Source organism: Punica granatum, chromosome 7 (assembly GCF_007655135.1).
Source record: "Punica granatum isolate Tunisia-2019 chromosome 7, ASM765513v2, whole genome shotgun sequence".
NCBI lineage: Eukaryota > Viridiplantae > Streptophyta > Magnoliopsida > Myrtales > Lythraceae > Punica > Punica granatum.
In genome coordinates, this window is record NC_045133.1 from 17,381,272 (window position 1) to 17,401,871 (window position 20,600).

The following is a 20,600-nucleotide window of genomic DNA, read 5'->3' on the forward strand; positions in this document are numbered from 1 at the left end:
CAGAATTGGGATTTGCGATCCAAAGCCATTTTCTCATTGAATGAAGGGTACAAAATAAATTAGAGTAAATTTGTTATGTTATAATGAAGTTCAATAAACCTAATACAATGAAATAATATTCCTAAATAACTAATAAAGGGGCAAGAGTAATTTTATCACGAGAATTGAACTTACAATCTTTTGGTTAACAGGTGAGGGCGTGCACTATTAAATTACACTCTTTTTTAAATTAGATTAATTTTTCGATCAAAAGTATTATAGTAAAATCTTCCATAATAATCAAAGAGTGTATAGTACAATACCACATGAGAAGTTATTGGGTGATCATATATCGCCACGTGGCGTGAGAAAGCACCAATCAAGATGTATGAAATTAAGGACTTGGTGCTAATCATTCAGATAATTGCCATAATTATTTTTCATTAAATAATTATTATTGATTTTTTCTCACTATGTCATTTGAGATAGGATCATCTAAAATTTTCTCATAACACATACTTTCACCTGGTAATCAAAAGGCTCTAGGTTCGATACTCGTTGGGAACTATCGTGCTTCTTTATTGGTTATTAGAATTTTTATTTTAATGTATTAGGCTCTTGGACCTTCTTATGTAATAAAAAAAAATCTTCAATATTAATAGTAATAAATATCATTGGTAAGCATCTTAGTTGGGATGTATTCACTTGTACAGGATTCGGTGTCCCACCGAGTTATTGCAGTTATGAGCCTCATTTTATGTTTAAAACGTGTGCTCTTTCTCACATGCCTACGCGTATTGCGTAGTTAAATAATCATTTTATGTTATCGCTCTGCATCTCTTCAATTCTGCTTAGTTTCTCTTGATTTGTGTTTTAATAGTATAAGACGAATTTGGGGCAACTTCGAAATCACTAAAAAAATAGCTGCTAAGGCATGGTTTGCTATGAGCCGGAGTCCATTATAGTTCGGTTGGTTCAAAACTCCAAACAACAATAATCTTATCTGGCAATTTGGTACATTATGGAGCCCACATATTTTTTCTCAATCAGCTTTTCCTAAAAAAAAAGTTATAGAAGGACAATAATAGAATAAAGATCAAACATGGAGGGCGAGGCCTGCCGGCACTGTAGCATCTGAGTCATCCATCGGTCAGGGGACGCGATGTCAACCTCATCTCTGGTCATGGTAGAAATTTTCAAAAAGAAAGATGACAGGACGCCATTCCTTCCCATTGTCATCAATCAAACTGTTACGTATCAAGAACTATTAAATGAATGCATCGTCGCGATTGAAAACAGGAAATCCATAAATAATTTGTAGGTCTAATTACTGTCATTGACTTGAATTCACAGATCTGAGGATCTTCTCTTGTCTTCATGTATCTTCTCCCAGCCCCAGTTGGCATCCCATTCATGCCGGCTGTGTCCAACATGGATATAAATACTTTATAATAAAAATTTTGGTCTATTGAAACATGAGCACTCAAGTTGTATAAAAAAAAATACACACGTAAGCGAAGAAAGTATCATTTTATTAAATCGATTTAGATTTTAAGTTAACCGATATCATCGCTGCTTTAAGAATTTTACATATCTTTCTGTATTTGAAAAATTGAGGATGATTATATTTGAAAATGTTATAACCGGTTTCTATATATCATAATTTTTTTACCATCTTTATATTTACGCAACCTATTTTTATTTTATTTTATTTTATTTGTCATATGTCATAATTTATACTAGCCATCGCACAGGATTTTCATACATTGATTATATTCAAATTTTTGAATATTGTTAAAAGGCGCTTATTATAGTTGAAACATTTTCTTTTTAATAAATTTGTATTCCAACAATTTTAATAAAAAATAACAATGCGTAAATTAAGGTCATAAAATTGATTTATGTGAAACACAAACTATGGTATTAAAATTACTTTTAGACTTATGACCATTCATAATAATATGGTTTTCCTTTTTAGAATGTCAAAAGAAATTAAAACTCGAAGAGTTAACTTAGATAAGTATTAATGATAAACATATCATTTATACTATAAAAATAATAGTGATATATGGATGGTTCATAATTTTTGCATGTCAATATTACGGGAGTAATTCTATTTAGTGATTAAGCAAAGCTAATAAATCTATTGCATTATGTGTTATATCATCATTTATATTTGGTACATAAAACTTGATTTATGGTTGTATTTACCCAAAATTTAATATATGTTAATTTGATATAAATATGTAAAATGTCATGTATCAAGATTCTCATTTGTCATTATCCTGGAAGCAATTTTGTTTAGTCATTAAATAAAGATAATACATCGTTTCACTTATGGTTGTACTTACCAAGTTTAATCCATTTTGTAAAATGTCGTGTATCAAGAAAAGGAAAAATGAGGTGATCAAATTATTTTTCATAGAAAAAAAAAAGAAAAGAAAATATTAAGCAATGGTCACCAAGCTGAGGAAAGGATGAACAACGTCAGGCATAAAATTAGGGGTATAAAAAGATCTAAAAAAACGAGTCCAGTAGTTTTGACCCCAAGACCTGCCGATATGAGATGCTGCTTTGCCACTACACAAACTCCAATAATGTGTTTTTCTTTTTTTTTTAGGAAAGTACAAAAATCCTTGTTGTGGTTTGAACGTAAGACAAATTAGACTCTATGGATTTTTTAAGGGACAAAAAACGCCATGTGGTTCACTTCGTGAAACGTAATGGGCTTTACCATTAATTTTTTCATGACTTTTGATCCTCAAACTTTTCTTCTTATCATTATTACCTTCAAACTTTTAACTTTTTTGTAATTTGATCCTAAAATTCAAAAAAAAATGGGGAAGGGGCTTGGGTCGCTGGTCAGCGACCCTGACCCCACCACCAAGGTTACCGACACCCACAGAAGATGCTGGTGACCATGGAAGTGAGGTCGAGGTCTCCGATTGGCGGCCCTAATCCCCGATTAGACCAGGATCTCGATTCGAGATCCCAGTCGATTTGGGGGCGGGACAGTCAATCTGCGGTCTCGACTCCACCTCCGTGGTCATCGGCATCCTCTGTGAGTGCATGGGTGCATGCAATCTCAATAGTAGGGTCGGGGTCGCAGATTGACGGCCCCGACCCATTCCTCTTTTTTTCCCTCTAATTTTAGGACCCAATTGAAAAAAGTTGAAAGTTTGAGAGTAATAATGGCAAAATAAAAATTTTGAGGATCAAAAGTGATAAAAAAATTAACGGTGAGGTCCATTATGTCTCACGAAGTGAATCATATGGTGTTATTTGTCTTTCGAAAAATCACATGGTCTAATTTATCTCAGGCTCAAACCACAAAGGAGGTTTTTGTACATTTTTCTTTTTATTTTTGGTAATTTCCTTTTAAAATATTTAACTATTCGACATGCAAAAAGAGAGAATGAGGCCGTGACTTGATTTTCTTCTTCGATTCTCAAGTCAGAATTAGTCTAATGTGAGAGAGTATGAGTGCATAAACTTTTGTGATGGATAAATGTATGAGTGCATAAACTTAGAACAATTGACGACACACCTCCATATAAGTTACCTTAAAAGACAGATTCCCGATGTATTGGATATTAGTAAATAAGAAACAATATCGAGGTGTATCACCTGATATCTTGCTGCCCTTCACAACCGACCTCACATGTCACGGACGTGGTCGCATCATGCAACTTAGCATTGTGGGCCTCTTCACCCCTACACCCAGACTTCGCGAGGCCTTTTTGGACTGGGCCTAGCCTACTTCGTTGGGCTTTATGGGCCACACCTCGATCAAGAGCAAATGGGCCTTATGGGCTTAGACCCGATAATCTGATCCTCAACAAAAAAAAAGGATTGAAATTCGATGATGCGAGCTCTGTTTGGTTTGTGAGTTATGTTTTTAAAATTTTAACTCTAACTTTAACTCTACTCACAACATAACAAAAATCAATAACACAATTATTACTTTTTCAATTTTCTTCAAATTTTTAACAATTCAATTTAATTTTTAATACTAAATTCTCTGAACTATTCATTACTTTTTCCACAATTCAACGACACAATGATTACTTTTTCTCAACTATTTATTACTTTTTCATATTTTTTCTCATAATTTAATTACACAATCATTACAAATCAATTAAAATTGAAACTCAACTCTAAAACTATATCTTTTATGTAGGGAAATCTTTGGAGATTTTGCTCGGAGAGGACTTTTTGGACGTTTAAAATCGAGGAGATTAGGGTTGAAAGGAAGAGAACATGACTGTTGGAAGCAAGAAGTTGTGAAGATTGAGATCGTGACGACCGTGGCTCGAGTTAAAGAATCGGCTGCCTCATTCTTTCTCGTTTCTCTTCCAATCCTTGTTATCATGTTTATGTTTGCTTCTAGGGATTCGATCTTTATCTTTACGATCATGAGTTAAACTCTCTTATTTAGGACTTCAATAGAACCTAATAATTTTATATAGAATTGTGAATTATTTTCTCTATATCTATTGAATTGCTTATTCTATCTTGTTCTTAATGGGATTAATTGCCTAATCACCAATTAATTTGATTAGAAAATCTAGATGAGCTCAGGAGATGATTCTAGTTTAAGCTGTGGATAGGATAGCCTAAGATTAGTTTGAGTTGGAAAACTGACCAATTCGTGCGAGGGATAGGAATATTTCCGAAAGTCTTAGGTAGCTAATTAGGATGATGATTAATGGGTTTCTACTTATTAATTTCCTAGGAATCGAGTAATTAACTCGATACAGGGAACACGTTTTTGCAGCGCTCGAAAGAGGGGTAGAAAGATAATAGAACCATATGTTAGTAATTCGTGAATTCGATAAAATAGAGAGAGAATGATTGATTTTGCATATGTTGGATGAGATGGGGCTATTAGCTCTATTACCTTGCATTTGGTTTTCGAGTAAGATAAGTGATCCAACTTAACTTGATTTTGTGTAATGAATGCAAATATTGACAAATACATTAATGAGTGAGAATATATATATATATGTATATATATATATGTGTGTGTGAAAGTATATGGAGAATTTATTATTAAAATTTAATTATAAAAAGAATATGTGAAATTTATTATTAAAAAATGGTGAGGAAAATTATGAGTGAGAAATTATTATTAAATAACAGAAAAAGACAAAACGGTAATTCTTACATGGTTGAATTTTGGGAAAAATGGAGTTGAGTAAAAGTATTACTTGAAAAATAAACAAAGTCAGGTTCCAAACCTAATACAACCCGTGAATCATGCCTTCAAGGTAAGATGAGTAGGATTCCATTTGTAAAACAAGTGGATAGTATTGAGGAAGTTTTAGAACTCATACATAGTGATATATGATCCATTTATAGGGACATGCAATTATTACTGCATGTTACTTGCTCAGCGGGATTCCCTCGAAGTCAATTTTTCTACTACTCCAGATGAGATGTGGACTGGTAGGACACCTAGTGTTAAAGTAAATTAAGATCGAGGTGTATTGATTAGTTGGCAATTTGGTCTCAGCAAGGCAAGTTTGTTGGATGTCCAAGTGATAGCTTTGGATACTATTTATACATCACTATTGAGCAAGGAATTGTTATCGGTAGAGATGCTATCTTTATTGGGAAGGAGTTCATGCAAGAAGGTGGCATGGGATGAGAAATAACCTTGGATGAGGAGTTATCAAGTCAACAAATTGGTCAAACATTTGAGAGATTGGACATTGATTAATCAATTGAGCACCCCACTCAGAGTAAGAATGTCATACAATCGCGAAGGTCAGGTAAGGTAATTCATCCTCCAGCGAGAGACCTTAATCTCCATGAGAATGTGCAAGGGTTGTTCATTTATGGAGATAGTGATCATAGAGAAGATCTGACCACTTACGAGGAAACTATATTTGATATGGATTCTTCGAGATGGCTAGAAGCCATGAAGTCTGAAAGGACTCTATGAGCAAGATATTGCTAGCTATCATTACGCACTTGATTATGGGGTTTAGCATGAATGTCAAGACCATATCCCTTAATGGATACATTGAGGACGACATATTCAGGGCCGATCCAAGAAATTTGAATTTGAGGATATGTTCAAGGTTTTCAAGCTTAAGAAACCCTTTTATGGTCATAAGCAACCTTCAAGGAGCTGAAATTGTCGTTTTTGGTGAAACCATAAATTCCTTTGGTTTCATCAAGAATAAAGATGGACCACATGTGTACAAGAAAGTTAGTGGGAGCATGGTCACCTTTCTTGTGTTATACGTCGATGACATTCTACTGATGGGCTATGTCGTAGGTATGCTAACATCTACAGAAGTCTAGTTGTCCAAAACTTTCTCCATTAGCATGCACTTTATATTATGACAAAAAAATGTACGAACTTTGATTTTCTCATTACGTTAGGCATTTGTACAATTTTCCATCCATTCTGCTAACTTGGCGGAAAACGGTGTCTACGAGGTAAATGGTGTCACGCCACTTCAGCAAAAAATTAAAAAATTAAAGGAAAAGAGTGAGAAAGGCATTGAAAGGGTGAGCCACTGCCCCCGATTGAAGTTGCTGGTGACCCTAGATGGCACCGAAAAACCTAATTAGGGGAGTGGTGGATGGGCGGAATAAGGAGAATCCTCAAATTGGGGGTTTTCTCTAGTTCAGCGGGTGGGGGCTCGATCTTGGCCACCACCTTTGGGAATTCTCTTGATTTCGGCGAGTAGGGCTTCGATCCCAGTCACCACCCGCTGATTGGGGTAATCGACACCCTCTAAGGTTACCGACAATCCCAATCGGGGTTACGGTGGCTACCCAAGGCCCTCATCCTTTTTTCGATGAAAGCATTTCTCTTTTTTTAAAAGAAAAAATTTCTTTAAATTTTTTGTATTATTTTTGCTAACATAGCGTAATACATTTTGCCACGTAGTCATCATTTTCCGCCATGTCAACGAAACTGATGGAAAATGATATAGATGCCTAACTTGACAAGAAAATCAAAGTTCTTGTTTTTTTGTCAAAAAATAAAATTCATATCAAAATTGAAAAAGGAGTCAATATTGGCATTAATGATTTGGAGTTTAAAATTGGTAATTTGAGTTTGCTTATCCTATGCCATTAGGGCGTAAAATAGAAAAACCCAATTTATATATATATAAAGTTGTCACCCACCCCATTAAATAAGGGTATAATTGTAAATGTTTAATAAATTAGCATGTTATATAAAAATTGATCATATTGATTAGTATTGTAATTAAGGTAATATATCCAAAAGAAACACTAAAGAAAAATTCTATTTTATTGTTACTTTATTAGCAATTGCTATATTATTAGTAAATAAATATACATAATTTTAAGACATTAAGAATTATTAAACTTTACTTAATTTATTTTAATAATTATTATTAGCCCTATAAAAGTTAAATGAAGTAAATCTCCTATCAAAGTGATTAGTCATTTTATCTAAAATTATTCAAATTTACAAAACTTAATATATGAAATATAAGTGTGAAAAAGACCATTGTAAATATTTAATATTAAATTTTTATAATTTCTATTATTATTAATCTTTCATTAATAATAAACTAGTCAGGATTTTTTTTTGTCCAATCAATCAGCATGGCTCTTCTCATTAATAACTCATCCAAAGAGAAACAACATATAATGCAAGGTCTTACAAGACACCCACGGCAGAAGGCATCAATTATAAAATTGATAATTGAGATCATGTCTATGAATTATTTTACATTAATTATTTCCTATAAGCTCTTTAATTAATATTATCTAGCGTGCGTATGAAATTTATATAGTATGAGAACAATTTTTCTATTTTCTATATGTTAATATAAACTATAAATTAATATTAATAATTATCATATCTACATTTCATAATATATTTTCTTTACAAAATTTATGCAACACGGGTTCAATAGCCTAGTAGTAAAGTGAAGTTGTGCTGCATGTAGTAATGCATGGAGAACGACGGTAGTTCCTGAAACTCCTCTTATTTCAAATAACATTTGTTTCAGTTATTTTCAGGAATTAATAATAATCTCAAAATATCAGAATCTTTGAGAAAATGAGAAGTATTACCAGTTCAATTAAGCAATGTACATGTGGCCCCCAAAAAAAATAAGTAATGTACATATAAATTTCTTAGTAAGTAAATTCCCATTAATCATAACAACTTTAATTTATATTTTCTTATTCTTTTTAAGTGCAAATTAAATGAAACCTTTTTATGTGCACCCACTCAAAAAGATTATCAATAATATCAAGTATCATGCGCACAATCTAATGATTAATATTCCATGTTTGGACCTTATCAAAATATTCCATGTTTGGACGATATATGTCTCTTGAGGTGATGAGGGTCGCAAATTTTAGAACGTTGCCAAAGGAAAAAAAAAAAAAAGAAAGCAAAATGATAGTTCTAACATGATTTATCTTCCCATCTTATATTCATCATGATCCTCGTTGGAAGCAACTTGTGTCCAAAATGAACAAGATAAAACATGACCAGAATTTCTAAATAGATATTTGAAATAAACCAAACCCACTAATTAAGTATATTTTCAACTTTATCCTAATTATTAATACTAACATATAGAATAGCAAAAGGGTGATATTGCCTTTTCCGCTCTTTCATAAAATTGTTTGATTCTTATTCTTACTACTAAATGGAACTCTGCAGAAGATTTTGCTTCAATAATCCAGTAAACAAGGGCAACCAATCGGGATCACAGTGCAGTGACATTGGACTTCGACATAGAGCCAAGATATCCCTTGCTCAGTTCTCGGCAATAAAACTTCCATGCCCCCTTTAGTTTAGCCAAAAAATCTGCGATAATCTATATATATATATTTGACTACAAGCTAATAAATAGGGGGTAGAACTGTAAAATACGTAATATGTTATAATCAAATTATGAGATGTTTGAAATTAATTTAACACAATTATTTGTATAATTGATTCATATAAACATAATTACATCATTTTCAATAAGTACACAATTAATGATAAATATGTTCATTCTACACAATAAATGAATATTATAAAGATACCTCCCAAGGAAAATTCGGAATTGGAACTCAATTAATTAATATAAAAATTATTTTACATTGATAATTTTCAATATGAGAAATAAACATAATACAAATTATTCTTATGAAGTATATATATAAACCAAGTTTATATATAGATTAATATTACTGAACGTATATTATTCTTAATTTATTTATATTGACTGCATAATATTAAAAAAATTTAAAAGTATTACATAGCTAAACTTATTAAATATTAATTAAGTAAATCTTTCATCTAAGTGATTCGATCATTTCATCTAAAATTATTAATATATCTTCAAAACTTACACGTGAATATTATAATTACAGAACTTATGTTTGTAGAAGATAGAAGATTTATAGATATAGACCCCGCTCGGACAAAGGGAAACAGAAGAATATGAATCATAATTAGCAATGGTTCTTCAACACTGGACTAAATTAGTGTGGGCCATGAACCCATTGGGTTGGGCCTAAAGCGGCCGGTGGACTCATTGGTCTGAAAACTCGGACGGTCAGTGATATTATGGTTCTGAATCATTCCAATTGACGATCGTCTGAGAAAAAGCTAGCAAGTAAAGTACGACGCATAATACTATGTATCTTATCAGTGATGTAACATTAATATGCTTGATATGGACTGGACTTGAAATAGCTTAAGCAGCAAAGCGGGCTTGATGGGCTGGCCCAGTTAAAGCCTTCGGCTCAACCGCCCCAACCTCTGTCTTTAAGGCCTTCGACTCATTAGCACTCACTAAGTTTCTAACTAATGTATGTCAAGATGAATTGCTAACTATTTTAGGATTAGAGGTTTATTTGCATGAACAAAAAGTATATGGTCCACAATTCCACGTACCTACGTAAGTAGGATATATCCAAAACAAAAAAAAAACAGAGAAAAAGATTATAGTGGGGGCTAAATGGAGGGTTATAATAAATATTCTTACCGAAGAATTGGGGTATAAATATTATCTTATATGCTATGTACCGACTCCGTTGATGACAGGTGACTGATGATGACACGTTATTGGCAGTTGAAAGGGTTTAATTTTTACTAGGTGCAACACCCGCCAGTGCCACGGGTCAGGAAAATCTTTCGTCAATTTTTCGGCTTATCATATTAGTTTGTATAATCACCAATATAAAGCATAACTGGAAGTAATGATAGAAGTAGTTATATGCAAAAATTATGAACTTTGGATTGATTGCAAGTGATTTAGATTTTTCAAAAACTTATGCTAATAAATATGTCATACGATATAAATGCTATCATTCCCCCTCTAATTTTAATTTGATTATCAATTATTCTAATTTGAAAGTCATGATCGCAATATAATATGCATGAAGTGACCCACTAATTTTAAGCGGACAAACTTTACTTGCAATAAGGGTTCGATATCCGTTAAAACTATTTCGATTCTCATCGACGCAATCAAATCAATAACAAACTGAAATTTAGTCACAGTCAACAAGTTGGCACAATCTATCTTCATGAAAAAAAACTTAATTAAATCTATGGTAAATAGAAATAAGTTTTGTTACCAATGTGCGTTGGTTTAGGAGTTTCAACACTTGTGAATGGAAAAGGTTCGCAATCGAGAGAGTTGTATCCCTTAGTGAGCCGACCTCACTCGAACTTAAATTAGCCGAGTCCATTGGGACTTTCACATATTAGGTGGTGCACATCGAAAAAAAAAGAAGAAAGAATTCATATATTTAAATTAAATATAAAATAAAAGAAGAAAAGAAGAAGCAAAGACTGTCCCAAAGAGTGGAAAAACCCACCCTACTCGCTCGCTGTCTGGTCCTAATGGACCTGTTTTGCCCACCCCTTGCTGGCCGCCTGGTCCCAATGGACCCGTTTTACCCATTATTGCATTTTCACCCGAGGACCAATCCAATAGGCCAAATTGAAATGCATTTGACAAATCAAACCTTACATACTGAAGGAACTTCATGCATCTTGTAACAATATTATTCTAAAGCTATGTTTGGTCGTCAGATTAGGGATAGGGATTGGGGTAGGATCGAATGAGATCTGAAATGCCAAGAATATTTGAGATCCCAATTAACTGTTCGGGGCATACCAAGGTTTGAAATTAAAATATTAAAGGAAAATGAAAAATATGCCCATAAATAATTATTGAATAAAGTACACTCTCATTCCTTAAAGTTGTGCAATTATATTATACCCCAGTCTTCACAAAAATACACTCCACTCTACTTTTGATAAAAGAATTGATATCCCACTCCATTGACAATGTTGACGTAATAGAGAAATTTTCTTTTGATCCTTAATCATTAGTTTATTTTTCATTTTCATCCTGATTCATCTTTTCGTCGGCTATGGTTCTTAAGGTACCACAATTAGTCCACATAGATTTCGCTGTCTAAATCACCATCAAATCTTTTGGCATGCAAACGTTTTGCAAATGAAAAACAAATTAAAATTAAGAAAATATACAGAAATAAAAAAGAAATAAAAATAGTACTTATACCTACTCTGATCGATATCGTCGATAATCATTAAAGTTTTTAGTTATCTATAGTATGGGTTTTTGCAATCGGCCCTACCCATAATATCAATATCTTAATTAGGACCTATAAAATCTCAATATTGTGGATGAAGATTTTGTTGGCAATCACACCACTACCCGAGGTTACAAATTGTAAAAATGATCGTCCATAACTTTGATGGAGTGTTTGATGGCCTCTACCGTAGAACACGAGCTATCATGCAATTTTCATGAATAAAGAACAATTTTTGAAAATTAATAAATAAAAAAAGGGAACGTCAACGCAAGGAGTATGAGAGGGATGGTACCACTGGCACTTTGGTATCTATAGGAGGTGCAAGTTTAGACGAATGGGGGTTAGAATAGGGTAAAGGCGTAACTGCACCCATTCTAGATCACTAAGGACTTCAAAGGACAGTGATGTCATCAATTATAGGCAGGCTCCATATGTTGTTGTCCTATTAAATTTCTTTTTCAGGATAATACTGTTTGGTAGTAGGCATAATCTTTCAGTGTTAAATGTAGTAGCTTTTGCTATCAACCTTGAGGAATGGATGTCTCACCAACAGACACACTCTTTCCAGCTTCTTATTTCCAAATATCATTTATTCTTAAAAATATTACATATTTATAGGCTTATCAAAAATATGAACAGTAAGACAAAAATGGATAAACCATATAATGTTTAAGATGAGAATATTTCAAAAGAAAAAAGAATTAGTATGAAAGTGAAAAGCAAATAAAGATTGAGGACTAAACGAAATTTATCTTATCAAGTCAACAAGAGTAATGGGTGGACTGCCTATTTTGCTTAAAAATTGGATGAAATGTCATTAAGCAAAATCAAAATGAAAAAGAGTGTATTTACCCAAAATTATTTTTAAAATTTCTTATAAATACTTTTATGAAATAAAATAAACGTAATTAGCTATATTTATAAAAAAACTTTAGAAAAAAGGAGAAAAAGAGTTGAACAAAATTGATGGGATGGTGGTAACCCAGTTCTGGCTATCACCGCCCAAGCGAGGTCTCCGACACCCTTACAGGTCACCAAATTTTTTTTTAAAAAAAAAAGATAAATGAGTGTAGAAAATAGAGCGAGAAGAAATTGAGTTATGAATATTTATATACTAATGAAATAGTAATCCTGTTTTTTGGGTAAAATACAAGGCCTATGCCCGGATTAGGAATCCTTTTTTAATACTTCTTTTAATTTTTTTTTTGTATTATGGAGTATTACTAGTCTTTTTTACGCGTGCATTGCATACCTTGCACGGATAAGTTTTTTTTATGAAATTTCACTGAATATTTTGCATTCAAAAGTAAAATTAGACTCCTTGATGTTTTCGAAAGTAATTATTGCTTTTGGATTTCAAAATAAAGTAGATTTATGTAAATGATGGTCCAAATTATAAATAAATATGTTATAATTAATTTTATGCCCTTGGAGAAGTATTTATTTCATATAATATGAACATTATTTTTCATACTAAGGTTATTACATAAACTTAGAATAGAGATTTATAACGGCAAAATCTAATTATATATTAATATTTTTTATTTATGAATTTTAGTTCAATTATAGACTCTAAAGTCACCTATCATTTAAAAATATTTTTTTTGTAAATTATTATTTTTTATTGAGGAGCCATTATCAAAAATATGAATTTTATTTTAATATGTTACCCTGTGTTATATCACATAGAATAAATGTATTGTATAGAATTTGGTGAAAAAATATATATGATTCTAAATTACTTGTAATTTAATTAAAATTATTTCAAAACTTTAATTAAAATTTTAGATGGTTTGATTTTACTATTCCACCCCTATTTATTGTATGGGATACAACTTTATATATACATATATATATATATATATATATAGATTAAATACAACAATAATAACAATAATTATTATTACTATTGTTATTATCTTTATCAATTTCTATATAGCAATCGACCTAAGAATTAATAACTAATTACTATTCTTTCCCATTTATTACGATATAGTCAAATTTATATTTAATGTAGATATAGATTATAGATGATAGGTTACATCCATATTAATTAAGGTTCAATCAATAAATAAAATTTCCTTTTGGAAAGTGTGAATATTTAATTCAGTATTATCTAAACAACATACCTCATAGAGTTATGACCATTCATAATATTATGGTTTTCCTTTTTAGAATGTCAAAAGAAATTAAAACTTGAAGAGTTAACTTAGATAAGTATTAATGATAAACATATCATTTATACTATAAAAATAAAAGTGATATATGGATGGTTCATATAATTTTTGCATGTCAATATTACGGGAGTAATTCTATTTAGTCATTAAGCAAAGCTAATAAATCTATTGCATTACGTGTTATATCATCATTTATATTTGGTACATAAAACTTGATTTATGGTTGTATTTACCCAAAATTTAATATATGTTAATTTGATATAAATATGTAAAATGTCATGTATCAAGATTCTCATTTGTCATTATCCTGGAAGTAATTTTGTTTATTCATTAAATAAAGATAATACATCGTTTCACTTATGGTTGTACTTACCAAGTTTAATCCATTTTGTAAAATGTCGCGTATCAAGAAAAGGAAAAATGAGGTGATCAAATTATTTTTCATAGAAAAAAAAGAAAAGAAAATATTAAGCAATGGTCACCAAGCTGAGGAAAGGATGAACAACGTCAGGCATAAAATTAGGGGTATAAAAAGATCTAAAAAAATGAGTCCAGTAGTTTTGACCCCAAGACCTGCCGATATGAGATGCTGCTTTGCCACTACACAAACTCCAATAATGTGTTTTTTTTAGGAAAGTACAAAAATACTTGTTATGGTTTGAAAGTGAGACAAATTGGACTCTATGGTTTTTTAAGGGACAAATAATGCCATGTGTTCACTTCGTGAGACGTAATGGGCTTTACCATTAATTTTTTCTTGACTTTTGATCCTCAAACTTTTCTTCTTATCACTATTACCCTCAAACTTTTAATTTTTTACAATTTGATCCTAAAATTTGAAAAAAAAATAAAAATGGAGAAGGGGCTTGGGCCGCTGATCAGCGACCCTGACCCCACCACCAAGGTTACCGACACCCACAGAGGATGCCGGTGACCATGGAGGTGGGGTCGGGGTCTCCGATTGGCGGCCCTAATCCCCTATTAGATCGGGATCTCGATTCGAGATCCCAGTCGATTTGGGGGCGGGGCAGCCAATCTGCGGTCTCGACCCCACCTTCATGGTCACCGGCATCCTCTGTGGGTGCATGGGTGCATGCAATCTCAATAGTAGGGTCGGGGTCGTCGATTGACGGCCCCGACCCATTCCTCTTTTTTTTCCCTCTAACTTTAGCACTCAATTGAAAAAAGTTGAAAGTTTGAGGGTAATAATGGCAAAAGAAAAATTTTGAGATCAAAAGTGACGAAAAAATTAACGATGAGGTCCATTATGTCTCACAAAGTGAATCATATAGTGTTATTTGTTCATTGAAAAACCACATGGTCTAATTTGTTTCAAACTCAAACCACAAAGGGGGTTTTTGTACTTTTTTCTTTTTATTTTTGGTAATTTCCTTTTAAAATATTTAACTATCCGACATGCAAAAAGAGAGAATGAGGCTATGACTTGATTTTTTTCTTCGATTCTCAAGTCAGAATGAGTCTAATGTGAGTGAGTATGAGTGCATAAACTTTTGTGATGGATAAATGTATGAGTGCATAAACTTAGAACAATTGATGACACACCTCCATATAAGTTACCTTAAAAGACAGATTCCCGATGTATTGGATATTAGTAAATAAGAAACAATATCGAGGTGTATCACCTGATATCTTGCTGCCCTTCATGACCGACCTCACCTGTCACGGACGTGATCGCATCACGCAACTTAGCATTGTGGGCCTCTTCACCCCTACACCTAGACTTCGTGAGGCCTTTTTGGATTGGGCCTAGCCTACTTTGCTGGGCTTTATGGGCCACACCTTGATCAAGAGCAAATGGGCCTTATGGGCTTAGACCCAATAATCTGATCGTCAACAAAAAAAAGGATTGAAATTCGATGATGCGAGCTCTGTTTGATTTGTTAGTTATGTTTTTAAAATTTTAACTCTAACTTTAACTCTACTCACAACATAACAAAAATCAATAACACAATTATTACTTTTTCAATTTTCTTCAAATTTTTAACAATTCAATTCAATTTTTAATACTAAATTCTCTCAACTATTCATTATTTTTTTCCACAATTCAACGACACAATGATTACTTTCTCTCAACTATTTATTACTTTTTCACATTTTTCTCATAATTTAATTACACAATCATTACAAATCAATTAAAATTAAAACTCAACTCTAAAACTAAATACACTCCAATGGAGGGAGCTGTTTTAATTATCTAAGAAAGATAATTTTAAGATTAGAGAATTTTTATGGGATGAATTAATTAAAAAAACTAATAAGAACATTATGGAGGAAAATTATTATTGTTGCAAAAAAGGGAAAAGGGAATATATACAAAACATATTATACATGGGTCAAGCTCATGAATGTAGGTGACAAATAAAAGTTCGTATGCCTAATTATGTGAATAATATTATAATGGTGAGATCCAAAGGGAAGTTATTATTCCACATTACGTACATCCAACTTTTATATATACTTGATCAGCAAACCTAATTCTCTGGCTAGTATCAACGTACGGAGTCCGAACATATCTGTTTAGTACTGAAAATAAAGCGAAAAGGTGTAGTTCTTTTTTTTGTAATTGATTGGGATGATGAAGAGACAAAAAGTGAAAAGGAAAAGAGACAAAAATTTATAAGGAGGAATTTTCCTAACCTTACTAATTTCTTAATCTATTTTTAAAAAGAAAAAAGAAGAAAAAAGAGAAAAAGTTAAATCTCTCAATAAGACTTTTTTTTTTTTTGCTTGGAAAGGTAATTTCAGTAAGACTCTTTCAATGGCTCTAATCTCTACCGAAGACATGAAACCAACATTTCCACATCATCACACCAAATTAAGACAACCATTTCACTTACTTGTTTGGTCCCTCCTAATTCCTCTCTTTCAAGCAAACTCAAACAAAACTAAGCTAAGGTACTACAACAATTCAACCATCTATCTTTGCTTGATCCATTTCAATTGATTTTCCACTCTTTATTCCCCTCCCATGAGTGTTTACTTGGCCGGAAAGATCCGATCCCGGGCCACCCATAAGTTGTTTTGAATTCCCGCTACTTCCGAGCTAATTCCAATGTCAAGCCCGCCATCGAAAGCTGATTCCTACTCGTCGCCGCACCTCACAATCCTTCTGATCATCATACTGATCGTGTTCTTCTTGCTAACTGCCTTCTTTGTCTGCCTTTGCAAGTGCTTCATGGAGAGCCTATTCACTAATTGGCGTCTCCAGAGCAGCCCAACCGTGAATGTAGTGGTCGTGAACCCTAGCCCGGGGCTCGACCCGTCCGTGGTACAGTCCTTCCCTACGTTCGTGTATGCAAACGTGAAGGACCTGAGGCAGGAGAAATACGGCCTGGAATGCGCCATATGCTTGCTGGAATTCGAGGACGAGAGCGTCCTTCGGCTTTTGACCTTCTGCTACCACGTCTTCCACCAGGAGTGCATTGATCTCTGGCTCGAGTCTCACAAGACCTGCCCGGTTTGCCGCCAGGACCTCACCCTGCCTCCAGAGAAAATGCTTGAGAGGTCTCCGGTTATTGCCCGGGACCGAGACAATGTCAGTGCCATGCCCAGCATCAGGGAAAGCAGCAACGAGTCATTAGAAGACGCTGTGAGTATCGATATCAGAGATGGCGAAGAAGAAAGAGGAGATGAAGGCAGAACGCAAAGTGCCGAGCGGGCAATAAACATTAGAGGACTAGAAGAGGTCGAGAGGTTCCCTAGGTCTCATTCGACGGGGCACTCCATAGCGAGAAATAATGGCGCAAGCGTAGACAAGTACACTTTGAGATTTCCCGATCACGTGAAGGTGAAAATCACCCGGGGGCACACTGGAAGTTGTATAACTTTCGGTGAGATTACAGCTTGTAACGAGAGAACCAGGACTGGAGGATTCGGCGAAGTTTCAGGATCTTCCAAATAGGCATAATCAATAGAGTACATCAGCAGACTCTCATCGCGGCTTTCCGAGGCCTCCCTCCGGGGTGTATTTTCCTATCCGAATAGGGCTCACAACGATTTTCATATATAGACATCTTTATCTAGAGAAGGACATAGAGGATGTTGTCAATCAGATGGTTTTGCACTCGAGTTTTTCTGTTACGAATTGGCCATCTTATTCGAAGATGGCTCAACGATTATCGATTAACCAAAAACAGTTTCATCAGAAAGCTGGAACCATAGGAAACGCATTTCCCTTCTGTCTATGTATAGGCTGAGCTACAATCTGATGATCAGATCAACTAATCCGGTCATTTATATCAAGTCATTGATCATAAATTTCTCTCATACAGCTGAAACGTGAGATGATAAAACGAAATGTTAGACTCATTTAACTATCGACTTAGACTCATATAACTATCGATAAAACGTAATCTTAGACTCATAAATTTCTCTTAATAAGTCATTCGTTCATTCTTTTTCTTTTTTTAATTGAATATAAATTTCTCTTGTACAGTTGAAAAGTGAGATGATAAAAGATAATCTTAGACTCACAAAACTATCGACTTAACGACGATATAACTTACTTTTGCTGTAAGTTTGAGTCTGCAGTGTAAAGCATGATCGAGACGCGACATGATGGACCCATGACATCGAAATATATGATATGCTTGATTACCTGGGTCGAGCGGTGGAGATAATATATATAACATCACATAAATCGGTAATTAATTAGTGACATGCGAATCAGAAAATGAAGCTATTGAATCAGAAAATGAAGCTATTAGACATTTTCCAATATTCTCTCTCTCTCTCTCTCTCTCTCTTGTCCAGGAGAAGGTGACAGACACAAAAACAAACATGCAAGGCTTTTGTTTTGTCCTCATTCCGGAAATCATTAAACAAATTGACTAAACAAACATCATAATACCTTTCTACTGTCGCCCACTACAACCGTGAATGTCAGGTTTGTCAGTAATGCATTGCGCCACATTACAAAGCACAAATATAAAAGGGAATTGAAGGGAGAAGAGGATTACATATTCATTTTTAATAATATTGATTAATAATATACTCATAATTGATTATTTGCATCCCAAAAGCAAAAGCCAAACCCCATTTTCAATTACTCTATAACGGGTATGTGCTAAAGCAAGAAGATCAGTCAATTCCAGTCGAGGAAAAGAACTCAGTCGAGCCGGCTTAACCGGTAACTAATGTATGATACCCGATTCGGAATCTCCAGCGGCGACCGTCTTTGCTTGTTACGCTCATCATTGATTGGACTGTATCGGATTGTATCGAAGACTCGAACTCAGAAGCTGTAGTTGGGTTTGAATAGCCTATTGCTCAAGGGCTTCGAGCCGCTGTCCCTAGACTTCGAGCTATTGTCACTATCTTCTTCCTCTTCCGCGACTACCTCGTCGGTATCCTTGAAAGCCGGATGGTTTAGAATGCTATTAAGAAGCCGAGTCCCTCGGAGTGCATTTGTCAGCGGCAAGTGCCCCTCGGGGGTCTCATCCGTCAACTCCCACGTGAACTCCGTCGGGAACGCCCGGTAATTATACTGCTCGACCTCGGTGTCGAGCTTCTTCATCCACCCGACCTTGATGAAGAACGTGGTGAAGTCCTTGTTGGCCTTCTCCCATATCTTCTTCTGGACCGAGTACCCGAACTTCCCTCCGCTGTGCTCCCTCCAGAGGCAGTCGATTGCCTTGAGGTCGGACTCGGAGATGAACTGGACCTCGGAGAAGAAGACGTATCCCCGCTTCACGGCCGCCTCGCCTGCGAGCACAATGAGGAGGCGGCGGGTCTCCTCGTCGGCCTGGCGGTAGTCCTTGGAGGAGAGGTGGTTGCGGAGGGCGTCTAGGGCAGTGGCGGGCTCGGAGGTGGAGGCGGCAGCAGCAGCAGCAGCTGCAGCAGTTGTGGTGGAGGAGGAGGAGGATGGGGAGGTGGGGGAGAGGGAATATGTGGTGACGGTAGTGGAGGAAGAGGAGAGGGAGGTTTTAAGGGTGGCGGTGACGGGTTTAAGGAAGCCGGCGGTGGAGGGCGGCGGGTTGAGGTGGTAGTTGGGGGAGGAGTGGCGGTGGCGGTGGCGGTGAGGGAGGGAATGTATGGAATTGGTGGCCATAGTTTAGAGAGAGAGAGAGAGAGAGAGAGAGAGAGAGAGAGAGAGGGGGGGGGAAATGGGGCTTTGAAGGAGTTTGTGTCGTGTTTGAGGTTCGGTGAGTTCAATGTTAACATCGATGAGGGGAGAGGGATAAGGAATGAGTGAATAGAGAGTTGAAATTTTGAAAAGGCCATCTCGAGGAATAAGAGGGGAGGCTTTTGATTGGCTACATTGGGGTGAGGATAGATTCTCTCTCTCCCCCATCCCATTTTGATGGATTTTTTTTTTAAGAAATCATTGCAAAATTAACTCGGTACCTTTAAGGAATCGCTCTCAGCATTTATGTAACGTGATGTAAGACCCGTTTGGATTCAAACACAATTAATTTTAACTTTAATTTTTATTCAACACATTGCATAATAAAAATACGTATTTTTCAATTCAAAAATTTTAATTTTAACTTTAACTCAACACACTAGACAATAAAAACACACGTTTTTCAAGTCAAATTTATAATCATATCCCATTTATCCTTTTTTAAAATTAAAATTAAAATCAAAATAACTTTTAATTCTTAATCCAAACTGTCTCTAAAATACCTTATCTTTTGCATTCCAGTGCCTTTTCTTCTAATTTTGGGAAATCGCTCGAAGAGCAGTTACTTTGCATGGAGCAGAAGTGCATCCTCAAATGTCCACCGAGAACTTCACTCTCGATAGAGCACAAAAGCAAGGAATCGCATACGTGGCGCTACCATTTTGTATGGTGATTCCATTTTATTCCTGTTTCATTCCATTGTACCGAACATGGCATTAAGGTAA

At 34.6% G+C, this 20,600-nt stretch overlaps 2 protein-coding genes across 2 annotated transcripts; one reads left to right on the forward strand and one right to left on the reverse strand.

Moving 5' to 3' along the window:
- Positions 1-16,574: 16,574 nt before the first annotated feature.
- LOC116212963 (RING-H2 finger protein ATL29-like) lies at positions 16,575-18,026 on the forward strand. Its single transcript, XM_031547732.1, has one exon. It carries the CDS (start codon positions 16,804-16,806, stop codon positions 17,650-17,652), a length of 849 nt encoding a protein of 282 aa, XP_031403592.1. The 5' UTR covers positions 16,575-16,803; the 3' UTR covers positions 17,653-18,026.
- Positions 18,027-18,688: 662 nt separating this feature from the next.
- On the reverse strand, positions 18,689-19,928 carry LOC116212965 (tetrapyrrole-binding protein, chloroplastic). The gene has a single exon (XM_031547733.1). It carries the CDS (start codon positions 19,798-19,800, stop codon positions 18,985-18,987), a length of 816 nt encoding a protein of 271 aa, XP_031403593.1. The 5' UTR covers positions 19,801-19,928; the 3' UTR covers positions 18,689-18,984.
- Between the last annotated feature and the right edge of the window lie 672 nt (positions 19,929-20,600).